The sequence below is a fragment of the Phyllopteryx taeniolatus genome, chromosome 22, assembly GCF_024500385.1.
Source record: "Phyllopteryx taeniolatus isolate TA_2022b chromosome 22, UOR_Ptae_1.2, whole genome shotgun sequence".
NCBI lineage: Eukaryota > Metazoa > Chordata > Actinopteri > Syngnathiformes > Syngnathidae > Phyllopteryx > Phyllopteryx taeniolatus.
This window is the reverse complement of record NC_084523.1, coordinates 1060442-1074893: the sequence shown is the minus strand read 5'-3', so window position 1 is coordinate 1074893 and position 14452 is coordinate 1060442. Positions and strand designations below refer to the sequence as shown.

General features: G+C 41.5%; 2 protein-coding genes across 15 annotated transcripts in view; one reads left to right on the top strand and one right to left on the bottom strand.

Annotated features, from left to right (window-relative positions):
- Nucleotides 1-83: 83 nt before the first annotated feature.
- Nucleotides 84-1859, bottom strand: zcrb1 (zinc finger CCHC-type and RNA binding motif 1). Its single transcript, XM_061762106.1, has 8 exons — nt 1721-1859; nt 1496-1596; nt 1358-1386; nt 1140-1251; nt 957-1064; nt 749-858; nt 597-675; nt 84-514 (listed from the first exon to the last, which is right to left on the bottom strand). Exons 2-8 carry the CDS (start codon nt 1577-1579, stop codon nt 365-367), a joined length of 672 nt encoding a protein of 223 aa, XP_061618090.1. The 5' UTR covers nt 1580-1596; nt 1721-1859; the 3' UTR covers nt 84-364.
- pphln1 (periphilin 1) overlaps nt 1804-14452 on the top strand; it is an 84294-nt gene continuing 71645 nt past the window's right edge. For 3 of the 14 annotated variants that reach the window (XR_009786448.1, XR_009786450.1, XR_009786449.1), the window contains exons 1-11: nt 1854-1942; nt 2361-2430; nt 2585-2655; nt 2753-2944; nt 3030-3091; nt 4027-4087; nt 4487-4597; nt 5385-5536; nt 5708-5791; nt 7234-7289; nt 9196-9339. Coding sequence is in view for 11 of the 14 variants with exons in the window: in XM_061762096.1 (XP_061618080.1) it covers nt 2615-2655; nt 2753-2944; nt 3030-3091; nt 4027-4087; nt 4487-4597; nt 5385-5536; nt 5708-5791; nt 7234-7289; nt 9196-9339; nt 13407-13679 (1176 nt within the window). In the remaining 3 variants the exon portion in view is untranslated. Of the gene's footprint in view, nt 2046-2360; nt 2431-2584; nt 2656-2752; nt 2945-3029; nt 3092-4026; nt 4088-4486; nt 4598-5384; nt 5537-5707; nt 5792-7233; nt 7290-9195; nt 9340-13406; nt 13987-14452 lie in introns of those variants that run through there. The other 11 variants (XM_061762096.1, XM_061762100.1, XM_061762095.1 and 8 more) reach the window with 11 other exon arrangements.

Sequence of the window (14452 nt, the reverse complement as noted above, 5' to 3'; positions counted from 1 at the left end):
GGGAAACTCTTTAGTCACAGCACTAATTGAAAAGCGGGTAGGTAGACGTTGTATAACAGGGCTCTAAGGATGTGTAACGGAAATAAGCAGAACACAAAAACATTTTTATTTACAACAAATTCAATTTACAGTATGTACAATGTTGCCAAATACTGAGATTGACTAGCGGCGGCCAGGTCCAAGGTGTACACCCCACCCCCCCACACCTCATAGGCTTTAGCTCGCCCATGAATTTAATGAGCACAAGCGCTATAGAAAATGGATGGATACAGCAGAATATTCCGGATGTATTCCAGTTTAAAAGACAAAGATGTTTAAAAAAAAGAAAAAAAACTATAACCCAACAACAACAAAAAAGTACCCGTTAGTCACTCAGCTCTTCCTCATCACTAAAGTATGCGCTCTTTTTGATCCGTAGTTTCCTGGAGTCTGCGGATGTAGAAGGATGCGTGCTGCCATCCTGGGACACAACTATGGGTTTTTTTTGCTTCTCCTCTTCGTCGATACGTGCTTGCTGTAAGGATACAGAAGAAACAAGTCATTTATTCATCTTACTACCTTGGCTTTAAAAGTAATTCTCTCTGTCTGCCCATTACCTGAAAAGCTATGGCTCGACTAAGACTATCGAGGGCTGGATCCTCTCCTTCTTCTTCACTTTCCAGTTCTTCTTCTTCACTACGAGAGAAATAAAAGGCATCAGGCATTCAGAGAAAATGCATCCTATTTTCAGAAATGTGTTGTTACTCACACATGTTCTATTTGCTGAGTTTTTTTCTTCTTTTTCTTTTCCTTCTTCTTTGGTGGCTCTCTCTCCCCCAGCATATTTTTGGGGCATGCATAGCTCATATGTCCCATATCCTGTTATATTTTGACACAATACTAAATAGCTGTTAAATAATGCAAATGCACACAGCAACAGAAGGGGAAAGAAACAAGAAAATCACATTTGTACTAACCCCACATTCGTAACACCTGCTCTTGTCTGTGTAGTTGCGCCTCCTGATAAACTCAGTTGCTCGTCCATTGTCGATTGCAATACTGGCTTTCACAGTTCTGCCAAACAACTGGAAGGCAAGCACATCGCTAACTCACATGCAATAACAAGAATACAAATAAACGTTTGAGAAGATGTCACCCACCTGCTTGTTGTTCACTGCTCTTGCACAGTTATGAGCTGACTCTCTGTCCAGAAATAGAACAAATGCCACTCCTTTGCTTTTGTGGGTGTCTTTATCTTTCACAATTGTAACCCTGAGAAATGGAAAGCCATTACAATACCATCACAGGGTTTATGTGTTAAATAAAATGACATGATTTCTAAAAGGTGAAAAAAAAAAAAAAGACCAATGATACTCACTTAACCACTTTTCCATATTTGGTAAACAGCTGAAATCATTATAAGCGTTTTGTTATTTGTATGTTTTTGCACAAAAAAAAAAAAAAGGCAGTTTAAATAACAGCTTTAACGTGGAAACCCTTACAGATGCTACATTACCTTATGGAGGTCGTTATTGGTGAGAGAGAATGGCAGGTTGGACACATATACAGTGCTTTTGCTCGGTGCTAAGCCTCCGCTCATGTTGAATTCATACGACACTTGGAGAAAAATACACAATTTAAAATTACAATTTAGAAACGTGGAGTTAGTTAGCCACGCACATGAACATAATAGAGCCATATAAACACACACAATGCAGCTCTCGGTGTCAAAATCACTTACCGACAGAGCGTTAACGGTTAGAAAACACTCATATATGTCTATATTTTACTAAAATGTAGAATTCTCTGCATTCGGGTGTGTAGGGAACGTCGAGGTAAACAGAAACACCGTTTCAACGTCGCTGACTGATGACGTTGTTCTCCCGTCCAATAAGAATCCCGCCGTCCAAACAGTAGCACATTCGGGAAAGGCTAACGTGAGTCTACTTTACCGAACGCAAAGGTGGTTTGTTATAACCTAAATGTCGTCCAATACATAGGACAAGCCGTTCTATGGTTGTATTTTCGTTTCTTGGTCGGCAGCAATGAGCCAACTTTAATAAAAGGTGCACAATTTGGCACCGTATGTGCAGGCTAACGCTAGCTAATGAGCAATGCTAGTACGAGTTCACCTTCATGCGCTTGAAACGATTTCTTGTTATTTTCGTGATTTTTGATGCAGCGTTACTGCTATTGTGCTGTTGTGGAATCCGATGAATTTGGTATAGCCACGTTTAGGTCCCTTAATTCTGCTGAAAGTACCGCACGCTTTTCGACCGTTTTGTTTGACTGCAACTAGACATGTGATGCCTTTGAATGGTTAATGGCCGTTCAGTTACCCGTACGTGTAGTATAAACGTTCATTTTCAAATTCTCTCCAGATTTTATTGAAAGACTTCCCCCCCCCCACACACACACAGAAAGCAATCCAGAAAGCCCCTGGATCAGAGAGTGAGTTGATGATTGACAATATGTTAGAATACAGTGTGATTGTTCATAATAGCTGTGTATTTTCGTTGCTTATTGTTTTGTTAGAGATGGTGGGTGAAGTTAGATGGTGAAAAATTGAGTGTAATCTGTGTTTTTTCGCCTTTTTTTTTGGCAGTGACATACAGGAGGGACAGGAGTATACGAGATGTGTATGAAGAGCGCTTTATGTCTGACAGGCCAGGGAGAGTACGAGTCTGCCCGATCATCACTTCTTCTATAACCACGCTTCATTTTCTCAAAGAGTTGCAAGTCATAACCTCTGAATATCCACCATCCTTCACAGGGTCAGTACTCTCGAGGAGGGGAGAGGCGAGGACACTTTGGCAGGCCTGATGGTTATGAATATGAAGGAGGTCCTCGCTTTTTCCCAAATGGCGGGGCCCCGCGTAATTACCACGGAGAAGATCAGCGGGGCTACCACGGAGATGCCGGTCATTTCCCCTCAGAACGCAGAGCTGGTCCCCATTCAAGAAGGGTGAAAGCATAAATACCACGCAAGTTGTTGATTGCAAATATGAAGTTGAAAAGCCAGAAAATTAACTTTCCTGTGTCTCTTTTAGGATGATTATTCTTACAGAGGACCCAGGGATGAGCAACACACAGGACGGCCTATGGAATATAAGTAAATGCTCACTACACATTTCGGTTATAATGGACTCTATGCACTCAACACTTCTGCGTTTGGTTTAAGGTGGCGTGTTAACTTCTGGTTGGCAGGGGAATGCCTAGTAACAACAATTACTAAATTAAAAAGTGCTGTAGATAAAGATTGAACGCAAATAGAATAGAAAGTGTTTATTGACATTGGATGGTGCAGATACAATGAAATTGGGGTAATGAAACTATAAAACAATTAATAATAAAATTATAATAATGCGAAGCATATGCTATTGGCTGAATCGATGTCCTCGTGGCTTGAGAGTTTCTCGATCCCCATGACGGGAGCTTTGTAATGGGAGCGGCTGGCTCGGCCCGGCGGAGCCAAGCAGCGTGGAGCGGAGAGGCAGACAGAGCTTCAACCGTCACCGACTCTTCTTGTTGTGATGATGGAATTGCCTCGCCGAATATTAACTTTGCATCTCCTTTTTTGTTCTGAGTCACTGGGAAATGTGAAAACTCAAAGCCAAGTTGATTTTCTTTTTTTAATAGAGTGGCCGACGCACTGCACTGTTGGCCCAAGATTTGGACTACAAACCAATTTCCATAATGTTTGTTGATGATGTCAACACATTTTCCCCTGTGTAAAAAAACAAACAAATAAAAACAACAAAAAAAGATAGCTTCCAGTCGGTCTGATTGCGATGCGGGCAGCTCCGTGGCTACGGCTAGCTAGCTAGTTATGGCTAACACATCTCTCTAAGTCAGTAATCGTCGCCTCTATCTGCAAATAAGCTATAGTTCTGACAAGTACCGTTATCAAGAAAGGAGGACAAGGAGTAATTAACAGAAGACCACCGCTAAGCCATGCTAAACCGGCGCTTAGCTATTGTTTAATGTAGTCACGAAACACCGGAGTAAGTGATTTAGTGCTACAATACAATTTTCTTGTTTTTCAAGTCTTGCTGGACCTGCGTACGTTACAGTGGAGAGTAACCAACTTTGAACAGCAAATTAATACGTGGGTAAATCTAAAGAGCAAATATAACACACAACCACACACAGGACTCTCCTGAAACCGGAAATGAATGAATAAGGTATCGCATATGTCAGCCAAGATGAGGTCTCGCCTCTTAAGATTAATATATAGCATATTAAATATTATCAGCAATGTTGTTTACGTAATAGAGGGCAGACTTATTTTTTTAAATATATTTTTATAGTAGTTTTATCAAATGTTTTTGAGTAGCATTTGTGCAGTACATCATACTGTGTGTAAATCCCCCCCCCCCACACACATGCACCAATACAAATTAACTCATACGTAGTGCACATTTACATTACTTGGCATACATAAGTACAAGTGATATTGTGAGACTACTTGCGTACAAATATTTGTTATTTTTACTTATGCCCTCAGTAACCGCGCAGCACCACCACCGCGAAACCAAGGCATGTACCCAGCGCCCCGATCGCTACCAGAAAGCGGTGCCGACACGCTCGTGCAAGCTATCCTCAACCTGGACCGGGGGTATGAGTAAAAAAATGTGTTGTTTTTATGAGGCATGTCTCTTTGTTTGACATCTTTTTTGTAAGTTCATCTTTCTGTGTACAAACTAAGGGGCTATTCATTGCGCCTTGGTCCATGTGACATAAATATCTTGCATGTTGGTCAGTGCAAACTGTGTGAGTCGATCCCCCGGTATCCCCGTCTTTATAATTCAAATTTAAAGGAATGTAAAGAGAGCCAGATGGCTCAAAACTGGTGGGGTGAAGTAGCCCCAAACATTATAACAAACAGGAGCTGTTTCTTTTTGCTTTTGCTGGGCCGGCATTTTGATTATTCACGCCTTTTGCACAGCGTGGTAGTTGACGTGGGTGCGTGGACCACTGCGCATACGTGGAACACGTACCGAGGTGAACCCCTAAATGTAGTATGAATGGAACTGCATGCACATCTGCGGTCCACGTGCAAGTCAAAGCGGTCTGCAAACGAGCAATGCGGAAGCTAGGGCTGGACGATTATGGGGGGGAAAAAAATCATCATCTTGCATACACACACCGCACCGTTCGGCACGTTAATCGCTGGTCTTCTATTATAATGTTTTTATGATTCTGAGGAGCCAAAATAGAAATGAAGTAAATTTAGATTAATTGCCCACCCATGCCGAAAACTATGAAAGCCTTGACTCAATAGATCTGGTAGCATGCTGATTGTGCAGAGAATGCTAGATGGCAGTGTTGTACCTTATTGACAACAGTATTCAGCTGGATGGATGTCTTGAAACCACATTTCTTGACTATTCCTACTGTCTCAGGGACGACAGACAAGACTACCGGAGGAAGGCGCCTCCGTTCCCGCCCCTCAGAGACCGTTCCCCCCATAGCCGCTCGGGTTCAAGCGTGAGCAGCAGGAGCTACTCGCCGGATCGCGCCAAAAACCTCCCGTTTCCCTCACAGCAAGGCAAGAGTATGTCAGATTCCTGACGCTTCCCCGTCTTTAACACACCGCTCTGGCCTTTAGCCAGGTTGTGCAAAACCATGATTAGCCAGATAATTGGATGGGATATGTGGGAAATGTATACATTAATTTTCAACTGTTTATCCATCAATCTGATAATCTGGCTCCCTGACTTTTCAGGTGGGGGTGGTCCAGAGGGCCACACAGGTCCAAATGAGCACCTCCGGGGGGCGCTCTTTCCTCACAGTGGACATGAGTCTACAGGTCTGTACATAAGTCTTGAAAACAAGCTTGGACCTGAGTGACAGTTGCCACTACAGCATCATTTTTAGTAAATGTGTTCTTACTTAGTGTAAAACATTTGTAAAGGACAGTGTGGTTAACGTGAAGTTGAGAATTTTGTCATGAAATAGCCTTGCAAGATATACTGATTTTCCTTTAATTGAAACAAAAGAAATGTATATACAACAATACTACAATGATGCTGATTCTGTCACCCAGGTCTTTTTTGTAGAACAGGTTGTGTCATAAATGTTTCATTTTTGTGTCTAGAGGTGACTTAGTGGTCAATAGATCGCTCGTTCACTGTTTATGGAGATACAGAAGTACTTGAACTTGTTCCGCCACTTCTCTGTACAAGTTAAGAAACTGTTCGTGAGAAATGAGAGCTTGCTTTTAGTTATTGTCAAGCCAACGTAAACAATAAAACAAAGTGGAGGAACAGGGGCTTTTACAGTCCCCAGGTTTATAAGATTCCGTTATGCAGGTTGGTACATATTTGAATGCCACTGGACTGTAAAAAAAAAAAAAAAAAATGCAAATACTAATGTATCTCATTTGCATGGTGTAATCTTAGTATAACCTTCCAACCGCATTATGCCCCTGGCTCCAAAGAAGTGTATGGCAATCTGTAGTTCATTCCGGCCTCCTTGACTTACATTTTTATAAAGTGGCTCATTTAATAGCAAATGGATTATAGAACATTCATATTCTAGGGAAGCATCATTGGAGCTAGTTAGGTTAGACTAAGACCAGACCGATAGTGGTGTCCTCCACAAGCTATAAAAGGTAAGTATACAATGGTATGCACAATTGAGTGCTTATGTTCTGTAGTTAACTTTAAGTGACCTGCTATAACATGGTGATTTCATCTGGTCATATGATGTTTGTATGTTAAAAAAAGACAGCTTAAGCACTATTTTTTGAGAAGTGAGGTCAGGCTACACGCAGAGAATTTGTTTCCGAAGAATCCCGAGGTCGCCATCGTTAAACGTAACCCGTAGGGGTAACTTGAGAGAGGCGGAGAGCATTTCTAATGCATCCGGCAGCCACCGTCGTCCGGGCTCGTAAACATGCCACCAGCTTGTGTGTGGCAAAGAGGTGAGATTAAATGTCTCATGGCTCTACCTGAAGTAAAAGCCTCCACAAGATAGATGTTCTTCCAGTTTGTTGGTTGGTGAGAAAGCCTTGAATGGAGGGAAGTGGCGGGACGGTTGATGTACATCCCAGGAAAGTCGGGTTTGAAGTGCAAACAGCTTCCTAACTGTTCTTCATTACTTTCTGGATGCTGGAACTAAACTACCTTTTGTCATCCTCCATCTTCTCGGAGACATTTACTCTCGCTTCTCGAATCCTCATCCTTTTCTTTTTCCATGTGTCCTTTGTTGCTTTCCCAATCATTGCCTTGTCTTTTAATTATTCCTCAGAAAAGATCCCAGGTCTGTCAAGAGAAGGCTCTCCAAGCAGTGCAACCTCAAACAAGGTGAGCTCATAGGGATAAAATGTGTGTGCGTGTGTGTGGGGTAACAGACTGAACGCAAACTGCATCAGGACCTTTGTAAATTCTGTCTTCCTAATAAGTGTTTCTCCCTCTTGAAGTATGTTAATGGATTCTAAAGTGGCCCTCACGCAGACCATGAAAGCCATGCGGCCAGTGCTTTTGTTTACCTGCCATGTAAGCAGACTTCAGTCACGTGGACTTGTAATGATGGCTGCATAGGGGGGCTCAAGTGTCATCATGAGTCAAAGTCGTGTTTCTTTATTTTTGTTTTAATTATTACAACATCTACTGCTCTTTACTGCTGTGTATATTGACTAAAGCCGGTTTGTAAATAATAGTTTTGCTGATATCGGCCAACTCCATCGTTGCAGCAGCAGGTTAAATAGAGTCAGATGTGTGGCCACCCAGAAGTGAAAAGGCTAAACGCATTAGCCAGAGTCATAATTTTATCATAGGATCTTAGCCACAAAGCTAAGAGAGCCTCCCTATGGAACATAACTTGGACCACTATTTAAACTGAACAACTGCTTCCTCTCGCTCATGGAGGGCTCCAACTGGCTGTTTGGTAGCCCCTTAGCGGTAGGACATTAAAAGCGGAGCCTATACATTAAAGTTTAGAGGATGGAACATGGATGCCAAGTGCGTTCCGCTCAAGGCGCCCAATCAGCTCCTGTGATGAAAGTTTCATCAAGTACTCCACCCCTTGAAAAACACTGCCGCTTACTTGTAGTGTTTGATCTTGGGCCCGTGCATTGTTTGTGGGGGGCACAAACCCATAACCTCTCCCAAGATGAAAGGCCTGCTCTGTGCCCCCAGTAAAGGCTGCACTAATGGCCCCCGGCCGCTGCCTGCTGTGGAGAGTCAACAAACCCAAAACAGGATTTCTGGAGCCATCTCCAGACCGAACACACCAAAGGAAAAAAAAAAAAGGTTGACTCTTGTCAGTGTGCTAGGGTGGATTCTAGACAGGACCTTAAATGTAATTGTATGAATCTATTTGGAGCATTATTAAAAGTGTAAAGTCAGACAGCAGTTCAGTCTTGTGAGGGCAAAAGAGAGATCCACTGTGGATAAAATATGAAATTGGGACTGGTTGTTAGAGTGAGTCCACTCCCCTGGCAAATCACAGTAATTTAGAGAACTTATAAAAGATGTGTGGCGCAAAACATTCCTAAACCATTGAAAACCACATAATTTCCCGAAAATTCAGATCAAAGTTTGCCCCAGTTTTGAAAGATTCTTGTTTGGACCAAGCTTTGCATTAAATTGTTATGCCTTTCATATTTGGGTGGTGCCCAGTCAGTTGAATTGAATGATTCAGACAGATATATTTTCTTTCCCCACTCTGGACAAGGAGGCTATGAAATGACAAATGCCCAAGCATGCACACTAGACTTTTCCCTTGAGGGGGAAACTCGCTTTTATCATAGGCCGCGCGCGCCTTTGTGATGTAGCATCCAGCCATCCATCAATTTTCCGAACCGCTTATCCTCACTAGGGTCACCCTACAATATCTTTCCCCAGTCATGTAGAGAATTAATATGGCCTGATTCACTTATTTTGTGTGTAGACTTTAGCTATGAATGGATAACTCTGCTCCCTCGTCTTCAGCTGTGCAGTGACCAAGTTGGCCTCGTGTCTTCCTATTTGCTCATTCTCTTGGCATAAATAGCAGCTCATATATATGGATACATGAGTTCCCAGCATACCCTGTGGATTCAAGATGAATGTCTTTTACTACTATGTTTTAGACCACTAATGCAATTGTCTTTTTTTAATGGTGCTCTGAATTTGCTTGTCAGGAAATGTTTGCTCACCCAGTAACTTGTACTCAAAACTTAAATGCAGCCATATGGACGGTTAAATGACATTCCTACCTCTCTTTTAGGAGGAGAACAATGCGCCTGAAGCAGAAAAAGAGGAAGCATTGTCAGCTCTTGTTACTGAGGAGAGTCAGAAGACAACAACCACAGACAACTTTAAGGAGCGGCGAGGGTTGGCAATAGCAGCTAAAGCCCGGGAGATTGAAAAGGTGCTCCTTTTTATTACCTTTTCTGACTGTATTGTGTTTACGATAGAACTTGATTCAGATTCCATTAGCCATACTGCTTATTGATTCGATTCCTTATCAGATGATATATATCACTGATGTCATTATATATGTCATTATCGTATATATCATCATATGACATGATAATACAAAATATATCGTCATATGATAATTCTGCATCATGTTGTGTGATAAGGACACAATTTTAAATCCTGGTATAGGTAAATCTATAGTATTTTACCTTAAATTCCATAAACTTAATGGCAACGTTTTCTAATCCTTTTTACGTTGACAACACAATTTAAAACTCATTTTGTCTATCCATCCGTCCATCTTCATTACCGCCTCTCCTCACGCCTATCCCAGCTATCTTCGGGCGGGAGGCGGGGTACATGCTTAACCGGTCGCCAGCCAATCTCAGGGCTCATTTTGTCTATAAAAGTAATTAAAAAAATCAAAATAACATAAAATATAACAGCACATCTATGATTGCCCACACAAAGTAACATAAACATCGTTAGCTAATCTAGTATAGCCTACCACTGCTAGTTGGAACGTATTGTAATGCACCACATGTGGTCAAGGTATAGGCTCAACCGTCAGTGCACTTTCAGTTGCTTTATCGAACAAAAGGTAATATAATGAACACGTAATAAGCACATTCACACACTAGCTTCACGGCCTTGACTGACGCCCAGTCACTCAACACTCAGACTGGCTAACGTTGCCAACTCTTCACTTTCATTCGCCGACTCCCACATCACTCACCGTGTTAGGTCCCTGCCTTTTAAAGATGCACACATTTAAAGTCACAGATACTACACTGTAGAACTTGAGGATGGTGACTCCAAGTGGACAAAAATAATACCTGCACCTCCCATGCATATTTTGTATTGGTATTGTTGTTTAATAATGCATCACCTTTTATCCATTTACTAAATTAATTCACAGGATAATCGCTAAAATACTCAATTCTAAAAGTGATGGATATCCCCAGCCCTAATCCAACTGTTACATTAGTGTAAGTGTAGTGTTACATTAGTGAATAACGCATGGGTTTATTGCTCATGCCATGAGACTTGGGCGCAAGGATGATGTAATAGAAAAGCTACTGTTGTTGTGCTACTGTCTCGGACACTATATTAGTGTAGCAACAGAGCTAACGCAATACCCCACACATCAAAATAACGATATGGGGTTATGTTTTACGGTACCGCCATGTTGGAAAAGAACCAAAATACAGCGCTTACGTGTGACATCAGCATTCATTTGCGACGCAAGTGGAATCAATGAGCAGAATTGTCTGGCAAGCAAATTAACAATTCCTAGGAATTGAATTATTGGGAACTGCTCCTTAAAAATAATTTAATCAAATACGATACAAAATTATCTCAAGATTAACTCAAGAACTCGGTCCTGCAGATCAGTTTTTCCACAGCCTGTATTGAGCCAAGGCAAATATTTTGCATGTATGTCAATGGAATTGGGATAGGCACTCATAATGATCTCTCACAATACTGTTAGGAATCACTGCTGTAGATGATAAATGGGAGAGTTTTCTATCTTTGACAAATGTGATGCATTTAGTATGATTATCTTCTTTAGCATTTCTGAATGACACCAATTAAAACTCAAAACTCCTTCAGGAGCCACTCCTAATGGTTCCTTCTTATTTAAAGTTGATAGGTAATGATCCCCAACTAATTTCCCAGGATTTTTCTATTGACTCTTGTAAATCACTAATAACGCTCCCTGGATGGAATAATGGCAACAAATGCTCATTCCGCCAAACAATAACATGATTACGCCACTTGGTTTACACTTTGTCTTCCCCACAGTGTTTCTTGAAGCACTTAGCCCAAGTCCATAAACATAAAGAGGGTGACCAGGATATAGCTTTGTGCATTCAATAAATACAGAGGTCAGCAGAGTTAAAACCACCCTGGGCTGGAGGTTCCAGCTCTACTCGCTCATCTAATGAGGGCCTTTCCTGCAACAGTGAGTGCTACCGCTGCTTTACTGGGACCATTAAACCCGAAGCAGCTATGCCTTGACGCGTACAAGGCGCGTTCACATCGCAGAGCCTACAGGCGCTTGTAACATGGTTGCTGACGCTGCAGATTCAGGCCTGTTTAATAGCCCATCTTCATTCTAGCCCATCTGTGTGTACCCCTCTAACCACTAGTTTATTGGAAAATGCTCATTTTGTGAAAGTGATTATCAGTATGTGTGTAGTCCTCCCCTTTTTACATTTAAAAAGTATACCCCTTCCCAGACATGTGCCCCCTAAAAAGGTGAAAAAAAGAAAAAGTAACCACCCAACTTTGATGATTCCAGCCTTGGAAAGGGTTCAAATAGCGCCATAATTTTAAAAAAAATTCATAGTTCCCTACTGTCTGTCATTTTAACCTGTTAAATTTATTTTTTATCATTTATTTTTTTCTTCCTCGTGATGGATGGCTCTGTGCCAAAGTGGCTCACAAAGTAGACAAGCCAAGCAGCCACAAAATTGGCAAGTGTTCCTTTCCCATCATTCAAAGATTGTATAGCAGTAGTAATGTTTTTTTTTTTTTTTTTTTTTTTTTCTTCTGAAATATTTGGATGTGTAGTTCACTCGCAGGCACTTGATTTACGTGTGCCATGATGGTTTGGCTTTCTCCATCCCATCTGGTCTAGCCATCTCGACCATACACAAGCACGAATCGAGTCGCTCCTGTAAAAGCGCAAGAACTTAAACTAGTCGTGCAGCTTATAAACTGACTTTTCCATCATCAAGCCAACGTCATGCTGGGCCGTGCTCTGCTCTGTTTATGTAGCTTGCTAAAATTGCTCCACTGAAATTCTACCTGAGCCCTTTCTCATTGTCAGAGTTGACTTTGGCTGAGGTACAAACTACCTGGTTATAGTGAGCAACAAGGCATGAAAGGCAATAAACTAGATCATGTTTTACTCCTCACATTCCAGGCTGTGACACAAAGTGTGTTTCATTTCATTTGATGAGGAATCTAAATATATTTGACAACCGGGCAGAAGAACAGACATTTTGGACCCTCTTTTGTTTTGGCTTCAAAGGTGGCAGCGCTTGACTGAGGCCCCCACTTATTTGTTTTTTCTTCCTCTCGCTGCCTGTCCCAAACTAGGCAGGCAGGCACACGTTAACCGCTCACGTGTATCTCAGCTCCAATTTGACGCCGAGCCGCTATCAACATATTTTTAGAAAAAAGTTTGGAAAAGTTGGACGCCCAGACACGGACTGCTTCATTTCAACTTGCCCACCCCACCCAAAGTCAAGCACTGCTTTTCCTTCCTGTTTGGATAACGGGAAGTTGTTAATAATACAGGAAGTATATTCTTAGCACATTGTTTCAGAGGCAGCTTTCCCTGTATTCAGAAGTGTTTTGTTCAAGTACTTGATTGGATAAATCCTGAGATTCGCGAATATGATCATTCACGTAACATAAGGAATCTACTCTGTTCAAAATGACCAAAGGAGAGTGCGTTCATTTTACATCAGCACAATTTCCTGGAACTATTTGTCTTCTGGACCAATCGGCATCCCTTGATGTTGTTGCACCTACGCCACCTTTGGATGTCCCTGCAAGATTCTCAACAACTAAAAGCAGCAGGTTTGTCAGGACGGGAAAACATTTCTTCATTAGAAGAGTAAAGAACAGCTTTGACATGATTGTCGTCTCCCTTCGCAAGTCATTGTCCCGCTCATAACTCTGGGCCTCAAGTGTTTTTATTTCTTCGTTCCCTGCCATCTGCAATTTAAACTGCCTTTACGGAACTTGAAGATGTGTTAATCCGTCCCCCGTCCCCCCCCAGTTTTTACGTGTTGACACTGACATTTTCAGCCCAGGACCATTAAAACGAATTGTGTTCACGCCTCGGTGAAGGACAGAGCAGGGGGAAAGCAACTTTTCTAAAGTCAAGACTTCGTCCTGTTTCATTTATCATCGACCCAATTTGTAAACCTTCATGAAAATGACTTGGATGATGCCACTGAAAACAAAGCATTTGACTTTTTTTGCCCTGTCCACTCTCAGGTGTACCGCCAGGACTGTGAAACGTTCGGTATGGTGGTGAAGATGCTGGTCGCTAAAGATCCCAATCTGGAGAAGCAGCTACAAGTCCCCCTCAGGGAGAACCTTGGGGAGATCCGTGAACGTTGTCTCGAGGACCTCAAACACTTCATCAGTGAATTGGATGAGGCAATACGACAGCCAGAACCCCCCACTTGTGACTCGACCGCCCCTTCTACAACCTCGAGCAGCCATAAAGTTTCAAAGACGGGGATCAATCACAGCTCAACTTTCTGACAAATTGGCCTGATGGAACATTTTAGGATTAACGTCTGAACACAGCAGATAATGTTGGATTCTGGCTCACTGGACACATGTTGGATTTCTGGATTTAGACTCTTTTTTTTTTTTCCAGCACGGGGGTAAGCGTTAATCAGTGTTAGTTTTGAACAATAATAATAATAATTTTTACCTATTTAGTGTTCTCTGTGAAAAGCTCAAGTTGAAATCTACTGGTGCTGTGTCACCATGTTAAAGCTAATGTCGCTAACCTTTTCAATGACCATCACAAAAAACGTTTTTCAAATAAAAATACCTGCTGGTTTTTTTTTTTTTTTTTTTTTTGCATTTTAAATTATTTATTGTGCTTCACACAAACCGGTACTCCTAAGCAGTTAAATAAAAAAAATAACTTGTGCTATTTACAAGTGAAAAGTCGGTAGTTGATGCTGAAAATTAGCCAACGCAAGTAGAAACTATGGCCAAAACCCAACAAAAAGCAACATTTTCTGCAGCTTTGCAAAAATATTTTATTACAAGCATCTTTACAATCTTAGGCATATAACTGGTTATGACAACTGACGTAGTGAATATTTCGGCTCAATATAGACATTACATATTGTGGTAAATGTTACAATAGACCGTGTTTTATGGCACTTAACTCGAGAACAGTTTATGAAACGGCACCTTCTTGGTTCCTTATAAAATAGGGTCTGTGTTTACATTTACAGCTAGTATTTTTCACTTTAATCACACTTGAAAAGCATTTATTTAAACCACCAATGTAAAGG

Bases quoted from the DNA above. Each gene is read 5' to 3' on its own strand.
- zcrb1 (XM_061762106.1), bottom strand. From the start codon at position 1,579: ATGAGCGGAGGCTTAGCACCGAGCAAAAGCACTGTATATGTGTCCAAC. The intron at 1,387-1,495 runs GTAATGTAGCAT...TAATGATTTCAG, and splicing joins CCAATAACGACCTCCATAAG to CTGTTTACCAAATATGGAAA. The intron at 859-956 runs GTTAGTACAAAT...AAAATATAACAG, and splicing joins GCAGGTGTTACGAATGTGGG to GATATGGGACATATGAGCTA.